This window comes from Carlito syrichta, unplaced genomic scaffold (assembly GCF_000164805.1).
Source record: "Carlito syrichta isolate Samal-C Ts95f unplaced genomic scaffold, Tarsius_syrichta-2.0.1 Scaffold308142, whole genome shotgun sequence".
Classification (NCBI taxonomy): domain Eukaryota; kingdom Metazoa; phylum Chordata; class Mammalia; order Primates; family Tarsiidae; genus Carlito; species Carlito syrichta.
In genome coordinates this window covers 717614-741135 of record NW_007252238.1, presented here as the reverse complement: position 1 = coordinate 741135, position 23522 = coordinate 717614, and the positions used below count along the sequence as shown (strand labels likewise).

The window sequence follows — 23522 nt, the reverse complement described above, 5'->3', positions numbered from 1 at the left end:
TGGGCTCCGGCAATCCCTTCCGCCTCAGCCTTCCAAGTAGCCGGAACTACAGGCGCGCGCTACCACGCCCAGCTGATTTTTCGATTTACTGTAGAGATGAGGTCTTGCTGCCCAGGCGGGTCTGGAACCCACGGGCTCAGGCAATCCACTCACCTCAGCCTCCCAAAGGCGTGGGATTACAGGCTGAGTTAACGAGTTCAGCTATAAAATCACTTAAAAAAAAAAAAGATGGGTAAAGATTGAACATGGACAGCATACTGGATGATATTAACTTTGGTGTATATGGTAATTATACTGATTGTCTTTTTCTAAGTCTATCTTTTTTTGAGATAAATACTCAAGTATTTACGGGTATAGTAATAAGTTTTGGAAAAATCTTTAGAGTATTACCTAAAAGAAGTGGCAGAAAGGGAGACTGATGGATCAATAAGGTTAGAATGTTGAGAACTCAAGAAAGAGGGTAATTGGATCTCACACAAATCTCTCTGCTTTTATGTGTTTCAAATTTTTCATAATTTTTTTAAAAAGCACAAAATATGTAATATAAGTTGAATCTAGTGTATTCATGGGAAATCCAAGAAATTTTGAACTGAAAAACAACCCTACGTGTGGTTAGAAAGACCCGATCCTAGGAGAGCCCCGCCATTTGCCACACAGAAATCCAAGTCTCCAAAAGAACCATATCAGGAAAATGATAGTTGTGATATTTTTCATTCTTTTACTTACTGTTTTTCACTCCCTGTATACTTGTTCTTTATCTAATCCCAAGCTTATCATTAAGTGTCTTTTTGAAAATAGAAAAAAAGGATAAAGATTCATAAAAATGCTAAGCCCTCTTCTAATTCTAGCCCTAAATATTCCACAATAGATGGAAAGCTTAAGTTCATCTAAAATCTCATCAACTAAACTTATTTTCAAATAACTCTGAGTTCATGTATTATCACAAGCCTTTAAGTTTAAATCATTTAAATTATAATTTACAAGAGGTGGGAGAATGCAAAAAAATTATCTTTTAGAGGGTGGGTCCTTGGTAGTACAGGTTTCCCCTGCTAGGTAAGTGTTCTAGGAACCCATCGGCATCAGTCTACCAGCTAGGGTTGTTGTGAGAGGCTGCATTCAGTTTCAGTGACTTTTTTTTGAGATTCTTTCAACACATCATGATGGGTGATTTACATGAACAACCTGCCCACAGCACACTGAGTGTTCAGCAGTTTTTGACCAAAAAACAGCACAACCCCTGTGCCCCGCCCTCCCTATTCACTTGTTTCATAGTGTTTAATTCCTAAAATGCATATCCATGGTAGATATCTATTTCAAAACCCAAGTCTATTCCAATTTCTGTTCCACTGTGATTTACTTAATAAACTGATATTCATCTACTATGTACCTTACTTTCTGGGACACTCAGATAAACACCTCATAAATTCTCTCCTTTTTAGTAAGGCTTAAATTAACTATTGATATTTATGTACAGTGTCGGCATCTATTTATGTTACATATCCAAATAGTCCATCCTTCCCTCCTATTGCCAAGAGCAGCTTACCTCAAATACTGTTTCAGGGCGCTTGTTATTGTCTTCACTTCCCAATCTACAGAATTCTCCAGGTCCACTTCATTACACGTTTTTGCATCTAGAGAGCAAGCAAACAAGAGAAAATGATTAAAACCATGAACACCCAAAGGCCCTTTTGACTAGCTCACAAAGCTTTGATTTTTAAAGGAGCAAACCACACATAATTAAGCCGTGGTTTCCTACAAAAACATTACATACAATTTCTTCAAAATACAGTAAGCCACATTCTATTACTAGACATTGCTAGCACTTCAGAAAATCCAGAGTAGAGAACAAAGCAAAAGAATAAGTGTTGGGAGGGGAGTGTGGAAGAATTAGACAAAGTAGGGCATGTCATCATCCATGAGTTGAAGTCATGGGTGGCTATTCTCATCATCATCGTTAATGGTATTACTCCGTAGCCATGGCCTGGAGACTGTGGTATTTTCAGTTGGATGCCAATGGTTTAACTTGCTTCTGGTGGCATTATTGCTCCTACACGGTGTTATGACAGGGGAAACTGAGGGCAGCACCGTGAATGTCAACATGACTATCAGAATGGCAACACACCAACAAGGAACGTGGCCCCACACTTTCAATATTTGTGTTCATTGTATTATCTTTCTGAGATTAATGTGTGATCAACCAAAACAGAAACATGACTACACATAATCTCAAAGAGTCATTTACCAGCAATTTTTCCCATGAACACTACAGCGTATAGACTCATCCAGGAAACACTTATCGGAAGCCTCTGTGTAACACTCCTGATGTCCATTCTAAATCAAACTAGTTTCCTTTGTCCTAGTGTGGTAATGATGAATTTCTTCCAAATACACTTTCAAATGGCCAGTACACTCTAAAGAAAAGGTATGTGGCATGCACATGCACACACACACACACACACACACACACACACACACACACACACACACAAAAGGAATGGAGCTGTAAGAGTTAGTAAATATGGAAAGGAAAAAGTCAGTCCTAGTGGAAATAAAGTGAAAGGATAGTGGGAAGGGCAAACGCTCTGAGTATGGGGGCATCTTTGAACCTTGTAACTCTGTACATTCAGTTGTGACATGGAAGCAGGGAGGGGTGCAGCACTGGTATTACAAAGACAAGCTTAAATGCCTGCACCATCCTAGACCAGACACACCACCCCAAGCGAGTGAGTTCCAACCCATCTGAACTTAGGTTTTCATCTGCAGTGAAGATAACATTAATGCTCTCCCAAAACTATTGAGACCATCAAAGCAAACGAAGAATACACCCAGACGTTCATAAATCATTAAACGTAGCACGTTATTACTCACTTTTTTTAGCTGAGTCACTAAAAAGTATAAGCAATCAGTGATGGCACCCACTCCAAGGGAGGAGCAGTAAATGGGTTATGGGGGACAATATCGAGCCATGAATGACAACTTGCCTGTTTTCTACACTCCTATTATGCAAAGGATAACATCAGAGATTCATGGAAGAGATTGTTTCTCCCTCAGTCCAGAACTCAACTAAGACCAAAAAAACCTAGTTGTTTCAGGACTTTTTTTTCCCCTCCCTTACACTGTATTTGTCTACACAGAGAAGGAAACATCTTGTTAGTATTTCCTTTTTAAAAGCACTTAAAAGAAAAGCCTGTCAAGATGGAACCACCGCATTAAGTCATCATGCCACTTAAAAAGTTGTAGGCTTGGGCATGATAAAGGATGGATGACAACTCAATGTTGGTCTCAAACTTTTTGAGGATCAAGTAAAACAGGAAGACATGGTTATTTCACAGTCATAATATCGTGCACATGAAGTCAATTACTCAAAGGTCTGGAGACTTTTTAAAGCACTTCAACATTGCTTGATTACAGCAACTGACAGCAATATGCAATAAACTACAACAATGGCAATTGACACTGATTACATTTTGATCAGTTCCTACAATTCAGAACTCATTTGTTACTGAGCTTGTCAGACAAGCCACAGATACATTCAAGAAATCAAATTAAGCACCCTGATTAAAGGTGCAATCCTTTATAACTAGGACTAAATAATTCTGTTCTAAAGGCTTTGCCAACCAATTACTTCGGTAACTGAATATTCTCTCTCTCATTAAATCAATTATTTAAATCTCATTTTAACATACAAGTCAGATAACATTTTCAATCAACTCACTATCAGCAAATCACCTTTTTAAAATCCAAGAGGTTTCTAAAGGAAGCTTTTTATTTCCAGCTTCCTACCAAATTATCATTCTGTATTTTGAGAATCACATTCTCTCTATGGAAAAATAAGCCATCCTTCTAAATTCATGGAATAAAAAGCAGCTGTCACATCAGACGCAAATGACTATACAGTGTCTATACTACTAATCCTCTCTTAAATTTTCACTATTTTCAAATAGCTCAATCATTCCTAGCAGTCCTTTAGAATCAGAATGCACGAGGACTAGGCAGAATTTAATAACTTATTGGGGATTCAAACATAAAAATACAAGTAGAGTGTTCATTCAGAGTATGTGTTCTACCATACAAAGGGTAAAAAAATGTTACTTTCTTTCTGACTGAGGAACACCTCATGGATTTACTAAAAAATCTAAACTAACAAGCACAGACACAAAGAGCTGATCTTTTTTCCTTTGGATGAAGGTTTCACCCTTACATAACCACTGGTCATTTTTTTTGAAACTGAAAATCTGCAGTCCAACCTAAATGCAAAGCGCCATTTTCTGCAGTTGCTAGCGCCTTCCTCAACACTGACTTGGGCCCAATTTCAAAGGACTTGCAAACGCAAAGTGAATGGATGAATTTTGAAAATATGTTTTAAAATTTAAAAACCAGATTTTTCAGCTACATTAGTTCACTCTTTTTTCTCCAATCGATGCACCAAAGCTGTCCCATAAACAAAGAAAACAAGGTAATATTTTTCAAGTAAAACTCTTCTAAATTATTTTTATTCCTTGTTTTCTATGGTTCTACATCTAAAAATAAATAAAATCGTCCAGCCTTTTTTGCAAATTAGATTTAGAAATAACCACTGAATCTACCAGACCACACAAGCTCCTACCACACTTCTCACAATTTCCTCTTCCTCTGCTCTGATGTTTTGTTCTAAAGTGAGGAAGAAGGAACACATGACAGCTCTTAGCTCATGGCAGTTCTAATCTACCATGAACTGCTGGAAGTGCTCTTTGACATTCTCATCCCATTTAATACCAAACCATGAGTCACCCAAAGACACCTTGTCTGCTATTTCTCCCTGCTTTCCCCAACTGCTCCAATCTTCTACTTCAAACAAACAAAGAAAATCAACGTTCACCACACTGTGACCCTGTCTTAGAGACTGCAAAGGGGAAGAAAAGGAAAATGACCTATCAGCGAAAGAAAGGCAGTTGTTCATGTGGGCATTTTCTTTTGGCAACTTAAGAGCTTGGTCCAGGGCATGAAGGGAAACAATCTCTGGACCCCAAACTCACCATGCCAAAGGGAAAGTGAAGCCTGGGAAGTAAGTCATCCAATCGTGCCTTTCTTTAGCTGTCATTTCACAACTTCGTGTCACAGACTCATCCATAAGCCAGATTCCCACCACAATAGAAGGCCGTATCTCTCCCAAGAGGTCTCGCTCACAAATTGCTCACAAGGACATTCGAGGAAGCCTCTAAATCTTCCAGAATACATCTCCCCCCATAAACTAGCCCTAAAACAGAGTCCTGTTGAATCTCACCCTGACAATGGCAATGACCAGCTCATCTTCACAAGGACAGGACAAGAACAAGACCAGAAATCATCCCTTCGCCTACCCTGAAGTGAAGACAGAAGTGACTATTTCCTTGACTTTCCTTTTTCTCGTGTAAAACATAGATTTACAGAAGCTGATCAGAGTTTCACAAGAACAGTAAGCATTACCTCACTGCCTGCCCTGCCTCCATTCTCTCCCTCCTGCTTGTTCTTTTCCCCTTATATACGGAAGTTCCAAAAGTCCCTTTGGAAAAAGCACAGGTCACAGATGCTCCTGTGACTTGTGTTTTTCCGAGCACATTCTCAACCTCAGCTAAAGAAACCTCTATTGATTGAGACCTGCCTCGGTCACTTTTTGGTGAACAAGGAAAAAGCTCCGAGGCTGCTGGAAATCCAGCAGACTGTTCTCTTCTTTGCCAGGGGTGGAAGACTGCTCATCACGGGGGAAGAAGCCAGCTGCCCACTCTCCTACCTGGCCCAGGGAAGTATATGCAGCTTCTCAGTTTAGAGAACTTGCTATGGTCAACTCCATTAAAAAAAAAAAAAAAAAACTCCATTACCATTTTGTGTTAGCAGGAAATGAGGGTGAAGAGAGAGGAGGAGGAGGGTGGGGAAGGAGTGGAGGAATAAAAAAAGAGTAGAAGAGGAGGAAGAGGAAAGGGAGGTGGAGGGAGAGGAGAAGAAGAAGAGGGAGAAGAAGAAAGGAGAAAAGGAAAATAATGGAGAGAAACATTTTTCTCTACATATTAAATATGAAGGGAAAAAGACACACCAGAAAAAGAAGACAAGTGAAACAACATGCGAGAGATTAAGCATACATACCCTTTCTTTAGAAATCATTACAAACTTACACATATGAATATTTAAAGAACACTTAAAACATTTTAACAAGCGATACACGACAGTCTATGTAAAAATGACAATAACAAAAAAACTCCAAAGCAAATAATTAGCTCTCTGGGACTAAAGAGAATCAAGTAAAGTAAATGACAGCTTTCCCCCAAAAATATCAAATGAGGGCCGGGTGGGTGGCTCATGTCTGTAATCCCAGCACTCTGGGAGGCTGAGGTGGGAGGACTGCTTGAGGCCAGAAGTCTGACACCAGCCTGAGCAACAAAGTGAGATCCTGTCTCTACAAAAAATACAAAAATTCGCCTGGTGTAGTAGTGCATGCCTGTAGTCCCAGTTATATGGGAGGCTGAGATGGGAGGATTACTTAAGCACAGGACTTTGAGGTTACAGTGAGCTGCCACAGGGCCACTGCCTCCAGGCTAGGTGACAGAGCAAGACCCTGTCTAAAAATAAAAATAAAATAAATTAAATTGCTTGAAAATTTTTTCTAGATACTTAAAAATTAAATTATTTTCCATTCCTATGAAGAAAAATCCACCACAAACAAAATGTGTTTTGAAAAAAATTCAGATTTGAAATAAACATATTACCTGCAGGAATAATAATTAAATATCGATTGGTTTTAAAAAGCAGTTAAAAATTTGGCAGACCCACCCAATTTTTTTTCTCTTCAGGATATTTATATAGCCTTGAAATGTCAAAGAGAGGTGGGAAAAATTGGGAGAAAAAGAGCATCTAATGGGATTGTGTGATGTGACTATTCAAAACACTAAAATTCTTTTGCTTTTGGAAGAAGTATCAAATTATTTCCATTTGAACACTCATTCAGGATAAAAGAAAAGAAAAGCCTTAAGGAAATCTTAAATTAATCTGCTAATAGTGAGTGACTCTATTTTGTCAAGGACTAAGGTTTGTGTTGGTAACAAAGTAACAAGAAAATGGTATTAACACTACTGAAAATCCAAAGTTTTTGACTGACAATCTTAAATTCATACTAGGGATTATTTATAGATTGCTTAAAACAAAATTATATTATGTAGTCCTCTTTAATAAATTGCCTAATGATTAAATAACAGGTCAATATCTTTGTCTCCCATGAATTCTCTAACTTTCCTCTGCTTTTTGAATGACATTTCTAAAGATATAGCATTTCTGTTGCCAGCAACTAGAATGCGTTTGTATCACGTTTACATCCAGGACTTCTCTACTCTAAAGCTCACAAAAGGCAAAAACAGTTTTCCAGGTCATGAATTTTTTAAGGGTTTAGATATTTAAAAACACCTTGTAAGTTAAGGACTGTCTTGGGACATTTAGTATGAGTAGCAGAAACTACCACCCTGAATTCAGCAACGTAGTATGTGTAGAATTTTATGAGGTTAAGAACAAATTTTGAGACAGTTTAACACTTCAGGGTGACCACAGAAATACCCCTGTTCAAACTTTCCTTGAACAGGAGCGAGAAGATAATAAAAATAATGCCAGGATCCTTATGGCCAATTTACCAACAAAATGTGCCTTTCTGCCAAAATTTCCCATTCTGGTACCAGTACGCTCTTCCAGTTCTCATCATCAGAACACCATCTTGGAAATGAAAGAAGTGTTTCTAATTTTAAAATTAAGTAAAAGCAGATGCTATAGTCCCATTAAGCTCTTCCAGCTGCTACTGAACCACTGGCAACCTGAGTCTATTTAATTTGGAGACCACTAATGGTAAAAAGGAAAATGTGACTGCCAAAATTGCACACCCAAGTTAAACCAGAGAGGCAGAAAATGAAAATAGCTCATGAAAGCGAATGTATTCTAATAAGGCCCTCCAATTGATGATGGGCATTTTTTCCTGTGGTTAATAGCTAAAAAAAGGTTGTAACTTATTAAATCCTTAATTCAAATCCAGCCAAACAAGCAATCCTACCCCTAATATGTTGGTTGATTTTACTCATTTTGGTTTATGCTTCTAAAAATTCCATTGTAGCCTTTGCTACAATGCTTGAAGACGCAGACAGGTTTGGACGCATTCGCAGCATACCAGAGAGCATTGTTAATATTGATTAATTAAAATGAGATATCACATACATTAATATGTAGCAAGATCATAATGGCAGACTGGTTTGATACACAGGCCCTCAAGCCTGATGAGATATCATCACTCAAGAGGCCTGTTTGGGGGTGTGGGGTAAGTTGAGTGTCTTACAGGTGACCATGAACTGACAACAGCGCGTCATGTAAAAGCGCTTTGTCATTCACATAATGTCTGGGGTAATGAAATGAATTCACTTTCTGGCTTCCTCTAGTCTGCGATGCCAAAGAACACTATGTTATCAGCACAGATGGAGCATGCATGGTTCTGGAGGAGAGCCTGGTGTGAACTACAAACAAGCCTCTGTGAATACCAATGAATCCCTGAGCATCAGACTTTCGCTGTCAAATGACAGTTTTGGAAACTCCAGAAAAATGAGCGAGTCCCACTGGTCTTGTCCAACCAAATGTACTGTCACAATTCCGGACAGGCAATTTGGAAGTCACGCAAATCGTAGTGACCTAACTGCCATTTTCCTGTGGGAACCAAGCACAGGAGGACACCCAACCAAGAGGTGTATTCTTTTTTTTTTTTCTTTCATTTCTTAATAAGTAAAGAGATAACAGATCACCTGTGCCAATGTAAATACCAATCTACTTCCCTGAGTCAATTTTCTCTGCTCAGGAGAAAACTCATCTAGACAGTAGACAAATGGAGTCGAAAGTATTCTCTACGTTACTATGAAATATCAAGTTGTTAAGTCAATATACATATACAAATATTTGGAAAAATGATTAGAAAAGAGGCATACCCATCAACATACTCAGAAGTCTCTGGACCTTTGAACTCACCCCCACAACTCTGTATAATCCTTGGTCATTTATACCTATTGGAAGAAACAAAATGTTAGCAAATTACAAGAATACCACATTTTAAAAGACATCATCAAACAGTTGCATTCAGAATCTTTGCTAACTGGCATTAGCAGCATTCCTGTAAACTGTAAAAATAACTTTTGACAAAAGCAAATGTTTAACAACTTGTTTTCCCAGCTTTGCATTTGTGAGCTGGTGGGAAAATAATCTCACAAAACAATGTTCAATGTGGACCAAAATGTCAGTGTTAATAAGCTTGTTAAGAACCATGGATACATTGAAATGTATGCCAATGCAATTTGTAAAGATGGATTAAAACTTTTATGTTTATTGTGTTTACTTGTTGCTTACATTTTTCTCGAAAAGGTTTTGCCTTTTAAAAATATGGTGATGATTAGTACATAGAAAGAAATCATTGTTTGGATGATTCTTGAAGACCATGGAAATTCATTCAAAACTAAAACAAAACTGTACTTTTTAAAAGAAGAGTTATTACATGCCCTGTCCAGTGAGGAGCTCTGAAACTTCAAAAAAATATCACCAAGAACTATATAGCAAAATGAACCCCATCAATACATCTTCTCTTTCTCGGAAGAGACCTGAAATCAAAGTGTCCCTAAGCACAAGAGACAAATAAAGGCACAAAAATGTATTGTCAATCGTAACTTAATATGCTGAACAAATGTCCTTATTTGGATTCTGATCTGAATAAACCAATGGCAATAGTCACTTTGAAGCAATCAGAAAACTCTTGAGTGGCATAAAGGGTATATTAAAAAAATGTCCATTTCTTTTTAAAGTTGGATCCTGAAAAGGGTGAAAGTAACCTTAGATTTGCTTTAAGAGGGAGAAAGGGATAGATGAAGCAACTAAGCAAAATCTCAATGATGACTGAATCTGGGTAAGAAGAATATAGTAGTTCATTGTACCAATCTCTCTATTTTTTTATGCTAGAAAATGTTCATGATAATGACGTCCCAGAAATGTGACTTATATTTACTTCTCAAAAGAGTTGCAGCTTTCCGCCTGTGTGTTTATTTTCTGCACTACGAATGTTAAAACTAACAAGAACACAACCGGCTGACAAGGAGATGATGCCTCTCATCCCCAAAGTTTCCAAAACAAAATAACAACATCAAAAAGGCCAAGGAATTTGCCCAAGGGGGTTCATTTTCTTTGCACCTCCCTGCTTGGAGTAATGAAAAGAATACTAGTCAGAGTCAAAAGAACTGGATTCAAGTCACAACTCAGTCCTGACTCACAAGCAAGACAGGAAACCTCTTTGAGTCTCGATGCTGCCTCTGAGATCAAGACCTGCCTACTATATCCTGTGTCATGCTGGGAGGGAAGTGAGATGTTACTGACACATGTTCTGTGGATCGAAACTCATGGCATACATGCAAAAACATTCATTATTCATTGCCAAAATCAGTAATTTTTTTTCCTTCTTTTTCTGTTTTTTTGCCTTTTGTTTATTCCTCCTTGTTCATTTTTTTAAGTTCTGTGAATGTCCTATTTTTCTTTCTGCTGTGGGCTGAATTGTGTCCCCCTAAAATTCACATGTTGAAGTTCTAATCCTCGGTTCCTCAGAATGTGACTGTATGTAGAAACGGGTCTTTAAAAAAGGTAATTAAGTTAAAATGAGGTCGTCAAGGTTGACTCTAACCTAATACAACCCATGACCTTATAAGAATGGATTGCAGGCTGGACATGGTGGTTCAAGCCTATAATTCCAGCACTTTGGGAGACCCAGGTGAAGGGACTGCCTGAGTCCAGGGGTTTGAGACCAGCCTGAGCAACTTGGCAAGACCTGGTCTCTACAATAAATCAAAAAATTAGCTGGGTGTGGTAGCGCTTGCCTGTAGTTTCAGCTACTTAGAAGGCCATGGTGGAAGGATCGCCTGAGTCCAGCAGTCTAGTCTGCGGTGGCTGTGAGCATGCCACTGCACTCCAGCCTGGGCCACAGAGTAAGACTCCAACTCAAAAAAAAAAAAAAAAAAAGAAAAGAAGAAGAAGGAATTACGGACCTGTACAGAGGGAAGACCATGTAAAGACACAGGGAGAAAAGAGCCACCCATAGGCGAGAGAGAGGTCTCAGAGGATATGAACCCTGCCGATAGCTTAATATTAGACTTGTAGTCCCAAGAATTGTGAGAAAATTAATTAACTCTGTGATACCTTGTTATGGAAGCCCTAGGAGACTAATACACTTTCTCTCTCAATTCTTATTTGAACGCCAAGGACCAGAAGGGCAAGGCCGGCCCTTCAGTGGTTCAAGTCTATCCAGAATGCTACAGAATCACAGCAGCAGAGATGCACCTTCCTAAAGAGGATGCCCACCGACCACACAAGAGGAGAAAGAAGCAGCTGAGCCCTGCCTGGAGTTGAAAAGAAGAAAAAGAAGTTGCCAAAAATCAAGGCCAGGCATGACAGCTCACACCTGCAATCCCAGCACTTAGGGAAGCTGAGGCGAGAGAACCGCTTGAGCCCAGGAGTTAGAGACCATGTTGCCTGGGCAACATGGCGAGATATCGTCTCTTCAAAAAATAGAAAATAGCCAGGCACGGTGGCATACACCTGTAGCCCCAGCTAGCTACTCAGAAGGCTGAGGCGGAAGGATCACCCAAGTCCAGGAGGTTAAGCCTGTGACTTGCACCACTACACTTCAGCCTGGGTGACAGAGTGAGACCCCAACAGGACAGGTCAGAAAAGAAGAAATTTTTAAAAATCAGAGAACTTTGAGTCTGTTACAGCAGAAAAGATTGAGCCTAAGTCCTTCCTTCTTTTAGAAGCTAGAAGGGCATGTCCACATCATTTAAAATACCGGAGTATTTTTTTCAATACTACTCTATTTAAGGAACTTAAAGTAGTTTGACCTCAGTGCCAGAAGCCAAAAGAGCAAGTCATACTCTGCACTGAAACAAACATGCCTCTGTGAAAAGTGCCTGAATTATGTGGAGAGATGAAATAAGAATGTTACTTTGGCAGTAATTATCACTCTGTGCTAATACTTACTATCAGATAATTGATCAAGTTCAAATTCATCAACCTGAGAGAAGTAGAGTTAATTGCTAATGCATAATGAGAAGTGCAAGGGGGAATTAAAGCTACTCAACACAGTTTTCACTTTTTAAAATGAAATTTAAATAAGCCACATACAAAAGCACCTTGGAAATAGCATGCCTTGTCAGATTTTTTTATTTCTTGTTACACTGTTCTCCATGGCTGAAGACTAAATGAGAACTAGAACCCACTTTGTATCTGTGAACACATACATGTGCATACAGAAGATATCAAATATCAAATGTTTTAAGACTACAGACAACCCATATGCCAAGGCATATTAGTGGGTTTGTCAAGTTCTTTCCAGTTTCTCTTCCAAATTTTTCTCTTTCAGACAAAGGGATCACAATTTCTAATCACCAAATATTAGAAATGTTGAAATTATCTGACTTCTTCCCTGTCACTTTCCAATTTCCACAGATCAGTGTCCACTCTTTTTTCAAACTTCAGACAAATCTTTGTCTCTTGAATTTCATGTACACACATTTATTAAGAAATCTCTGCAAAGAAACACACAACTATAACCCATCACGAACATCAGGTGTTGTTTGTTTTTTTTTGAGTTGGAGTCTCACTCTGTCACCCAGGCTGGAGTACAGTGGCACACTCACGGCCACCCCTGCTGGGCTCCGATGATCCTTCTGCCTCAGCCTTCCAAACCAGTTTCTTTTTTCCCCTCTCACTTTTTATTTTTCATACCATTTTCATGACCTAAGGACCTTTGTATCCCGTTGAAGAGTGAGCCATCAGATCACGCCTACATCCATCAGACTCAACAAGTGTGCAAGACACACACACACACACACACACACACACACACACACACACACACACACAGACATCCATCACCGGCCCCACCTAATCTATCCACAGTTACTGCCGAAGATTTGCCTTAATCACAGTAGAATGCTAACCACTACCTACAAACAAGTGAGGTCATTCCATCCTCCATGACTATATCTAGTCTGAAGTTTCCCAGCAGAAATGCTCTTTCTCTTCACAGATCTACTCATCTGTCATACATCTACTCGTCAAATACATGCCAGATGCTATTCTGGTTGCCCCAGATTCAACAATGAGTAAAATAAAGTCCTATCTGAACCTTTAAAACCAGACAAAAATCCCCTTTCTGAAACCAGCCCTCAGTGATATTCCCTTCTTCTGAACATAATGCATAATTAATTCCTTTTAATTTAACACTTAATTACATTTTAAAACAAATCCACAATCTCTTGGTCACAATCCCCCAAATCAAAAGTCTAAATAGGGCTGGGGATGGTGGCTTATGCCTATAATCCCAGCACTTTGGGAGGCCAAGGTGCAACAATTGCTTGAGCCCAGGAGTTCAAGATCAGCCTGGGCAACATAGTGAGACCTTGTCTCTACAAAGAAATTAGTCAGGCATGGTGGTGTAGGCCTATAGTCCTAGCTACTCAGGAGGCTTAGGTGGAAGGACTGCCTGAGCCTAGGCGGTCAAGGCTGCAGTGAACCATGATAGTCCCACTGTACTCCAGCATGGGTGACAGAGTGAGACTCCAACTCAAAAGAATAAAAAGTCTGAATGGGATAGAGAAGTGACACCACCAAGATGGTGAAGCAGAAGGTAACCCATTCATATCCCCTCACAACAAGAACTCTGTACCTATCCACGGTCAAAGTCTCTCCATTGGAATCTGAGGATTCAGAAAAATTTTATAAAACCCAGATGGAGCCCGAGACCTTGGACAGTCATTTTGAGATGGCTGATCTGACAAGCTTGCTCCTGGGTTCAAGCCTAAAGATGGCCCAGTCCCTCAAAGAGCTTGGCTACAGCCTCCTTTGGTCTTGAGCCTGCAACCAGAACTAACTGCCAAAGGGTTCAGAGGGAATCGCACACACTGGTGCCTTAGCAGAAAGGTTCGTTTGCCCACCGATCTCAGTCTCAGAAGTTGTCCGCTCAGTGGCGAGGCTCCAGACTCCCTCAGACATACTCCCAGTTCAGGGCTGCTTACACAAGGACCCAGAGGGAGACTCGCCTGTATCTTGCAGCCTGGGAGTCTAAGCTTCCCTGATAGGCTTGCCAACATCCATCTCACAGCAGACTCCAAAGAGAATCAGTCTCAGTTCTAGCCACTCCCACTGAAATTAGGAAACCATCCCATCTGAGCTGAGACCTACTAGGAAACAAGCACTCAACAAGTCAAGTCTCTCTAGCCTCTGCTCCACAGCAGAGACCAAAAGGGCCCAGTCTCAACTTCAGCCCGTCTTGCAACGGTTGGAATTCCATCCCACCCATGCAGAGGCCTGCTGGGAGACACATCCATTGGGCTACTGGAACAGTTTTCCACACTCAGATCTCTGGCCAGCATTCCCACACAGCCCCCATAACTTTCTTGGGTCTTCCTTAGGCCCATCTAGGCCAGAAAGCTATGTCAACCTCAGAGTCCTTGGAGAGACTCATGGCAAGTCTGGGTTTAGAGCATCCTCTAGTGCTGAGACAGCTGCAGTGGTCATGGTCACAGTCTCAGGGAACAATAGTCAGTCTGCTTAGAATCCCTGAAAGGCCCTCTGAAGGACAGGCACAAAGCCTAACTGTGAAGATGAAAATAAATACCTAATCCAGGCCAGGCCCAGTGGCTGACACCTGTAATCCCAGCACTTGGTAGGTCAAGGTGGGAGGATCACTTGAGCCAAGGAGTTCAAGACCAGCCTCGGTAACATAGCAAGACCTCATCTCTACCCCCCAAAAACAAAAAAAAAATCAAAAAATTAACTGGGCATGGTGGCATGCTGTAGTCCCTGCTACTCAAGAGGCTGAGGTGAGAGGATCCCTTGAGCACAGGAGTTTGAGGCTGCAGTGAGCCATGATTATGTCACCGCACTCCAGCTTCGGCAGTAGACCTCAAAAAACAAATAACATAGTCCCTCAACATGCAGACATGCCACACATACAAAAGCATCAAAAACATTCAAGGACTGGTGCAGCATGAGTGCCTACAGTCCCACCCACTTGAGAAGCTGAGACAGGAGGATCACTTGAGCCCAAGAATGTGAGGATATAATATGACATGACTACACCTGTGAATAGAATCTGCACTCCAGTCTGGGCAAATAGTGAGACTCTATCTCTAAAAAATAATTTTACAAGAACATTCAGGGAAATATAAGACACCAGAGACTGACCCTAAAGTGATGGAGATGTGTGATCTCTCAGACAAAGAATTCAAAATAGCTTTCTTCTCAATGAACTTCAAGACAGAGAATCAATTCAAAAATTTACTGAAAAAAATTAACAGACTAAAATAATTTTTAAAAAGCAAAAGGAAATTCTACAACTGAAAAGCTATAAATGCATGATATGACATCAGGTCATTTAAGTATTTTCTCCACTCAGTGTGAATTAATACCATATTAAAAGTAATTTCCACCTATTTGGAGATGTGACATACTATCCAGTATATACCCCATATTACCTTTTAAAATTTTTTTAGAAAATCTAAATTCCAAAACACATCCAGTCTCAGAATTCTCAGATAAAGACCTGTGAACCTGTGAGATACCTTCTCTCCCTAAGTACATGGAGATATTATCTGGAAAGATACTATGTCAACCTTATGTTTTGGTTTTAATAGCTTTTAGAGTATCTTGCTATTATTATAGTTGGGCACAGGATAGGTATAACTAGGTTGCTCTGATGTGAAATTAATTTAGAACTGTAGATTAGACTTGGGCCAAAATGGACATCACAATTCAAAACTGAAAAATTGAAGTTAAAATATCCAAATTATTGTAACTTTTCAGAATCTAAATGCTCACTGATAACATTAATACTTTCTAACTTTTAACAAAAAATGTGTGATCTGGTCAAAGCATTTACAGGCCCAAAGATTTTTTTTTTCTTTTAATAAGTGAGACTGAGATTAGTTCTGGTCATTAGCAGAGAAAATGTTAAGTTGCACACCATTACAGTGATGAGCAGCTGATGACAGCTGTCCCTGGGAAAAATGGATAAGGTGAAATCAAATGTGTCTAGCTTCCTACCATCTGTCTCCTCCAATCTCCCACAATGCTGTCAAACAGCTCTACCCACATCTTCCTTGAGGAGAGGGTCAAAAGGGGAGAACCAGTCATGGTTCATCCTCGTCTCTGCCAAGTGTTTTCCTCTAGAACCCAAATGATGTTATCAGGGGCAGAGTCTATCCAGCTTCAGAAAACACCTATGTGGAACCACTGAACACGGAGCTGGAGAAGCAAGTGGGAAAAGAAGGTCCTCTGGGATGAAAGAACTAGACGCAAAAGGAAAATAAAACTTAAAAGAGGGCTGATAAATTCAGTTGAACAAGAGGGAAAAGCAAAGGCTGGAGTTCCTGCAATTGGCAAATGAATGGTGAATAAGAAGAAAACATAAAGTGGCATTTAGAATAAAGGAAGCAGAAGAGAAAGCACAGGCAATGTTTTAAAAAATAGGAAAGATGGCTGGGCACAGTGGCTCACGCCTGTAATCCCAGCACCTTGGGAGGCAGAGGCAAGAGGACTACCTGAGCCAGGGGTTCGAGACCAGCCTGGGCAACATGTCGAGACCATGTCTCTACAAAAAATAAAAATAAAAAGGAAAAGGAAGCCGGGCTCGGTGGCTCAGCCTGTAATCCCCCGCCTTTGGGAGGCTGAGGTGAGTGGATTGCCTGAGCCTGCGGGTTCGAGACCCGACTGGGCAGGTGAGACCTCATCTCTACAATAAAATCAAAAATCAGCCGTGCGTATTAGTTCCAGCTACTTGGAAGGCTGAGGCGGAAGGATCGCTGGAGAACAGCAGGTCAAGGTTGTGGTGGCCGGGAGCGGCCACCGCACTCCAGTCTGGGCGACAAAGTGAGACTCCAACTCAAAAAAAAAAAGGAAAAGAAAAGGTAAATAAGGAGAAGAATAATGAAAGGGAAGAATAATTGGAGGTAAACGAGAAGATAGGTTAGAATTTATGTAATATTTAATTTCCTGTTAATTTCACAAGAATTACTGAACTGAATACTTACCACATTTTAAGCACTGAGGTAGAATAAAGTGAAGACAGAGTAAGATTTAAAAAGATAATTAAAAGAGTCACTTGAAACCAACTACAGCATTAAGTCCTTTTTCTTCTCTTTCTTTTTGGCTTCAGAAGCAATACCTATATACCTGAAAGCTCATTATTTTTTTTTTTTTTTTTTTTCAGTCAGAGTCTTGCTCTGTCACCCAGGCTGGAGAGCAGTGGCATGCTCACGGCCACACCAGCATCAACCCACTGCGATCCGGCAATCCTTCCACCTCAACCTTCCAAGCAGCTGGAACTACAGGCGTGCGCTACCATGCGTGCGCTACCATGCCCAGCTAATTTTTTGATATACTGTAGAGACGAGGTCTCACCTAGTTGCCCAGGCTGGTCTCGAAACCCTGGGCTCAGGCAATCCTCTCACCTCGCCCTCCCAAAGGGCTGGGATTATAAGCTTCAGCCACTGCACCCAGCCAGCTCAATATTCTTAAACTTCACCTGATCCTTGGCCCATGGTATGCATTTAACAAGTAAACTGAAAAAAACTAATGAACTGAAATGAATAAACAATGAATAAATTGGTGATTAACTAGTAAAGGAAATATGAAAGGCAAATACGAGACAGAAAAAAATAACCACATGAAGGAGAAGGGCTCAAAGTGGAAGACAAACACTTCTGATGGTGGCAGACACAGAATGATTCAAAAGGATTTTGCAGCTGCAAGATTCCTCAGAAATACATTGTCAAATTCCATGGGTCCATCAGCTAACATACAGCTCTCATCCAGCAACCAACAGAGGGCCTGGCATCAACCAAGTTACTTAACATTTGTGGAGTGACCGAATCATGTATTTGTGCTTGTGCGTGTTGACAACAAGGGTGAAATGTCATTAATGTTCATATTGATAACCTCAGGATTTACAACACAAGTCTGCAACATTTCATTAGTAATGAGGAACATGTGCAAATATAAACACGTGCATGCACAAATACTAACATAGGATGGCAAATCCCTCCAGCACTGTAAAGATAAATTCCTCTATGGGTTATATAATGAACACATACATGGTCTTAAGCATATATAAATATTAATCATTTAAATAATCATATAATCACACATATTTGACATATCATTATAAATACTAGCTCATCTTGAAAGAATCTTGAAAATAAAAGGAAAAATGCACTATTCATGGAATAATTAGAAAAATCTGTAAGAAAATACCCAGCAACAGGGCTAAGAATGATATATTCTAATGGTAACTCAAAGAAAGAAAAAGAGACTCATTCATGAAGGAACTCATGAATATTGTTTTAGGTCATAGGTGCATTACAAAAATGTGATAATGTGTTTCTTACATATATTTAGAACTAAGCCTCAGTAAATACTTTGTTTAAATGTCTGAGTACAGTAAACACTTTTCAGACTATCTGCAGCACTGGGTTACGTAAAAATAAACAACAGGTTCATACACAAAATACCCTGCCAAGATACTCAACAATTCATAACATTTTATGGTACTATAAAAAAATGTGTGAGGCCAGGCTCGGTGGCTCAGCCTATAATCCCAGCACTTTGGGAGGCCGAGACAAGAGGATTGTCTGAGCCCATGGGTTCGAGACCCACCAGGGCAACTTGGCGAGACCTCATCTCTATAATAAATAAAAAATTAGCTGGATGTGGTAGCACGTGCTTGTAGTTCTGGCTACTTGGAAGGCTGAGGCAGAAGGATCTCTGGAGCCCAGCAGGTCGAGGCTGCGGTGGCTGGGAGCGGCCATTACACTCCACTCTGGGTGACAGAATGAGACTCCAACTCAAAAAAAAATAAAAGTGTGCTTATACTCAATGGGTTTTAAACATAAGCAGACAGAACCAAAAATGATGCTCTCTGCTCCATCAAAGGGACACACTTACCATCATGAATTTGAAATATTGTATTTACATAATGCTAAAAGCTTTGGGAGAAGAATGCATTGCTTTTAAAACTTACAATACATTAAATACTGCAAGGACCAAGGTAAGAACTAATTTCTAAGGATTGAGACAGAAAATGAACAATAAGTGTATAAAGATGAGAAGTTCAAGATGGTACTAAATAACATTTTGTCATTTCTAGAACCTGGTACCCTCATTAAGAAAATAAAAAGCATATCTTCAAAATATAAATTTATTACGATTACAAGATATAAATTATTACAAGTGAAGGTTACTGATATCATGGAAACGTCCAACTCTACCAACTAACTCCTAGCTGTGAGAGCCAACAAGTAGTTACTCAACCTCTCTGTGCTTCACCTCTTATCTGAAAGAAGGGGTTTATGATGGAATGGGGTTCTTGTGTAAATTAAAGAATATAATGCTTATGAAGCATGTGCATGGACTTCACAAACCAAGCAATCATCCAAAGTTTTAACTGTAGCACAAAACTCAAAATTAATTTCACAATAGCTAGGCACAATACATATAAAAGTCACCCTAACCAAGGCATTTAGTCTACAGCCCATGCTTATGAAATAGAGCACACACTGGGAAGACAATCAACATTTATTTAATAAGCATGACTCATGGGGAATATAAAATTCCTGCTACCCAGTAACATTTGCAATTCCTTTTCCTGGATGATGATTATTTGGGCAGCAGATAGAAAAGAACACATTCCAGGCTGGGCTCAGTGGCTCAGCCTATAATTCCAGCACTTTGGGGAAGCCAAAACGAGTGGATTGCCTGAGCCCGTGGGTTCAAAACCAGCCTGGGCAACATGGTGAGACCTCATCTCTACAATAAATCAAAAAATTAGCCGGGCGTGGTAGCACATGCCTGTAGTTCCGGCTACTCGGAAGGCTGAGGCTGAAGGACCGCCAGAGCCCAGCAGATTGACGCTGGACTGGCTGTGAGTATGCCACTGCACTCCATTCTGGGAGACAGAGTGAGACTCCAACTCAAATAAAAAAGAAAAGAAAAAGCATTCCAGACAGTTGCTATCTGTCAACAATGAATTTGCATCCCCCTTCCTCCAGGCATGGCTTTCCCCTGCATGCTGGCCTCCATTTCTGTATTGTGACCAATAGCCTCCCCGCCAGCGGGAGCTTTTAGGAAAGGTACTGGATTTCATTCCCACAGTCTTCCCACACCCATACACACCAGAGACTGGACACAGAAAGGAGACCACTTGGCACATAAGGGTGGTTGTTCCCACCAGGGATGGCCGTCTTGTCTACTCATACTCCCATCCCAGCATAAGTGAGAAAGATGGAAAAATACAAGGCAAATATCCACTCCTGGGTCAACGTCCATAATTTTGGAAGTACTGATAATTTGAGGACTTAAAAGATACACCTAGGCAGCAGACAGCAGACATTCTTGCTGCTGTCCTGTCCGTTGTGCCCTTCACAATGTATCTTCTCTTTAATAAATTTATCTTTAATTAAAAAAAAAAAAAAGATACATCTAGGCTTGACTCTAAGCCTCATCCTCTTGAATCCAAGTCTTAAACACAAAACGTGGTTGGGTTTACTAGCTGCTACCTGCATAGTGGGTTCAAGTAGACTGTACCCCACCCATGGCCGGCCTCACTTCCAGCTTCTAGCCAACACAAAGGAAAGCATTTCAGCTTCAGAGCAGCCGCCCAAGACTTGTCGCTATTTCTTTGTATGACCATCCAAGTCACTGGCAAAGTGCCTAGGAGGAAACTTGAGGAAAGCAACAGAGTAACAGGGAGTTTCTACTCTCACCAGGAACACAAGGGGTCTCAGATTCTCCCAGGTCTTATGTCCAGGATCTAACTGAGGCACTAGCTACGACGCACTCAATGTGCCCATCAGTCTCTCCTCACAGCATGAACCTTGGCAACAGGAGTATCTCGCATCCTTGGGGCCTTTTGGGAGAACCCAGCTTTCCTGTCTTCACTAAGCTGCATTGTCAACCAACACTCACCGTGTCACTCTAATCCTGACTTAGCATCAGGAGTCCAGGATCCAAATGGCAACTTAGCCACTTCTAGCTGCGTGACCTGTGGCAGGCTTCCCCTAACTTGTTCTGAGCCCCAAATACCATGTGTGCAACTGAGTTGAATAAATAACATATATACTCGTATATCCTCAACTGAGTTTTGTGGAGACTGAGTGAAAGAGTACAAGAAATACTCTGGAAACATAAAATGCTAAATCTTAGGTTTTCCAATGTCAGATGCAAATTCCATACTGACATGATGTCTGCCACCAAGAGCCCTCCCAAGATGGCACAAAGGTTCTCAGCAAAGGGAGCAAATCTTCCTTGGACTGATGGTACATCCTCACAGGTCTGTGGAGAAGTAGGAATAGAAAGAAGGCAGATACAACAATGGCTTAATCCTCTATCTAGACGAGCACTTGCACAGAGTATTCCATTTCCCTTTCCACTTCCCCTTTCTTCTCAGTATTTTTTCTTTTTCTTTTTTTTTTCCCCCATGTTTAAATTTTTTTGTAGAGACAATGTCTTGCTATATTTCCTAGGCTAGTTTCAAACTCCTGGCCTCAAATGATCCTCCCACCTTAGCCTCCCAAAGTGTTGGGATTACAGGCATGAGCCACTATGCTTAGCCTCCCACTTCTCTTTCCTATTAGACTTTCAAACCTTCTCTGTTCTTAAAAAATACACACACACACACACACAGGCACATAAATATATATTTATATATGTAGGCACATAAGGGTGGCTGTATATAGTCTTCTCTTTCTCGTTCCTTCATCTCCAATCCAACAACCTCAGAAGATCAATTTAGAGAGTTCTCCATCTCCTCCTGCTCACTGTGGTTAAGAGCTTGGGTATTTTTTTTTAAAAGCTGTCTTGGATGTGAGCTGTAGCACGCTGCTCCCCAGCTCCAGGACTTATACAAGTCAAATCCCATCTCTTCACTCCAGATGTTCATGCAGATGGAGAAAATACCACCTGTCTCATGGGGTTCTTGAGAGCAGGATAACATGTAAGAAAAAGCCAAGAACAACCTAGCTATTATCAGGCCATCGGTTGTTCCCTGGTCCTCCTCCCACCTGAACTCTGTAGAGTATCTGACACAGTTGACATCTTCCTCCTTGGAGTCTTCCCTCTTCTGGATTCCTTGACACTAAACCCTCATGCTTCTCCTTCTGCCCCTTTGACTGTCTTCTGTCTCCATTGGTCTTCTTCCTCTCATCCCCTAAATGCAAGGACTTACAAAGATTTGTCCTGTCCTCTGACATCTGCTCCCCTGAACATTTAACAGAACGAATACTCCAAAGTTTTGCTGACTCTAAACTTCTTTGAAAATGATGCCTGCCCTCTCTCCTCTTGCTTTCATTCTATTTCTTACAGATACATACCTCACTGAATTCAGAATATCCAAAAACCAGTCTATATTCCTCCCAAACCAGCTGCTCGCCTTGTCTTCTCAGTCTTGGCTAAAGATGTCACCTACCTTGGCTGGGAAGCCTGGAGTCAGTTTCCACCTTTTCCTTACTTCCTATGTCCAGCAGGTCAGCAGATTCTGTTTTCTGCCAAGTCTTTCTTCCTATTCATCCCTTCCTCCCACTGACAACACTCTAGTTTAAACCTCCATCATTTCTTATCTGAATTATTTCTATAACCCAAGTAGTCATCCTATCTTCCATCTCACTCCCATCGATTCCACTCTCGGTCAAAGATCTCAACACTCCTGTTCAAATCTGTCAATAACTCACCACAGCCTAGAGAACCAAGGCAAACTAGGCTGCTCGGCATCTGGGACCTGCCACATTCTGGATGTCACTGCTTGCAAAGCACCTTCTCACATCTTACCTCCCAAGCACTCCTACCAACACCACTCCCTGCTGTGGAAGGAGCACGCTCCACTCCAGTAGCTGCCTCTGGAGCAAAGAGCAAGTTTGCATGGATCCTTGGAAAATAGAGATTGTGTCTCCCCATAGAACAAAGGCCTTGCTTACTGGTCGTTAGGAAAGATCTGAGTTTTCTAAGTTCTGAGTTTTTCTCCTATAACACAACCCACTGTTATCATCTTTGGTACCATCTGGCCGTCTTTCTGGTGCTCTTGGGAATCAGGGCTCATGCAACCAGCACAAAACGGAGTATTCTAGCTACTGGAAATAATAAACTGGCCTTTGTCACAGATCAAGGAGCCTTGTGTCTCCTATCATGAAGTTGTAATAACTTGTTAATGTGAAAATAGCATACAACATCAGAGCCATCACTGTCTTGAAGCTAGACCGAAGCCAATCTTTAAGAATAGGAAGGAGGCCAGGCGTGGTAGCTGACACCTACAATCTCAGTACTCTGGAAGGCCAAGGCAGGAGGATTACTTGAGCACTCTTGGATTTCAAGACCAGTCTAGGCAAGATCCCTATATTCTATAGTGAGACCCCATCTCTACAAAATATTTTTTTCTTTAAATTAGCCAAGCATGATAGCATATGCCTATAGTCCCA

The 23522-nt window shown here is 40.7% G+C and overlaps 1 protein-coding gene across 3 annotated transcripts in view; it reads right to left on the bottom strand.

Moving 5' to 3' along the window:
• The window catches only part of ARHGAP10 (Rho GTPase activating protein 10), a 345093-nt gene that overhangs the window by 127572 nt on the left and 193999 nt on the right, over positions 1-23522 (bottom strand). For 2 of the 3 annotated variants that reach the window (XM_008065053.2, XM_008065054.2), the window contains exons 14-15: positions 8958-9032; positions 1544-1631 (exon numbers count right to left, since the gene is read on the bottom strand). In XM_008065053.2, the coding sequence (XP_008063244.1) occupies positions 1544-1631; positions 8958-9032 (163 nt within the window). The remainder of the gene's footprint in view (positions 1-1543; positions 1632-8957; positions 9033-23522) is intronic. The other variant, XM_008065055.2, reaches the window with a different exon arrangement.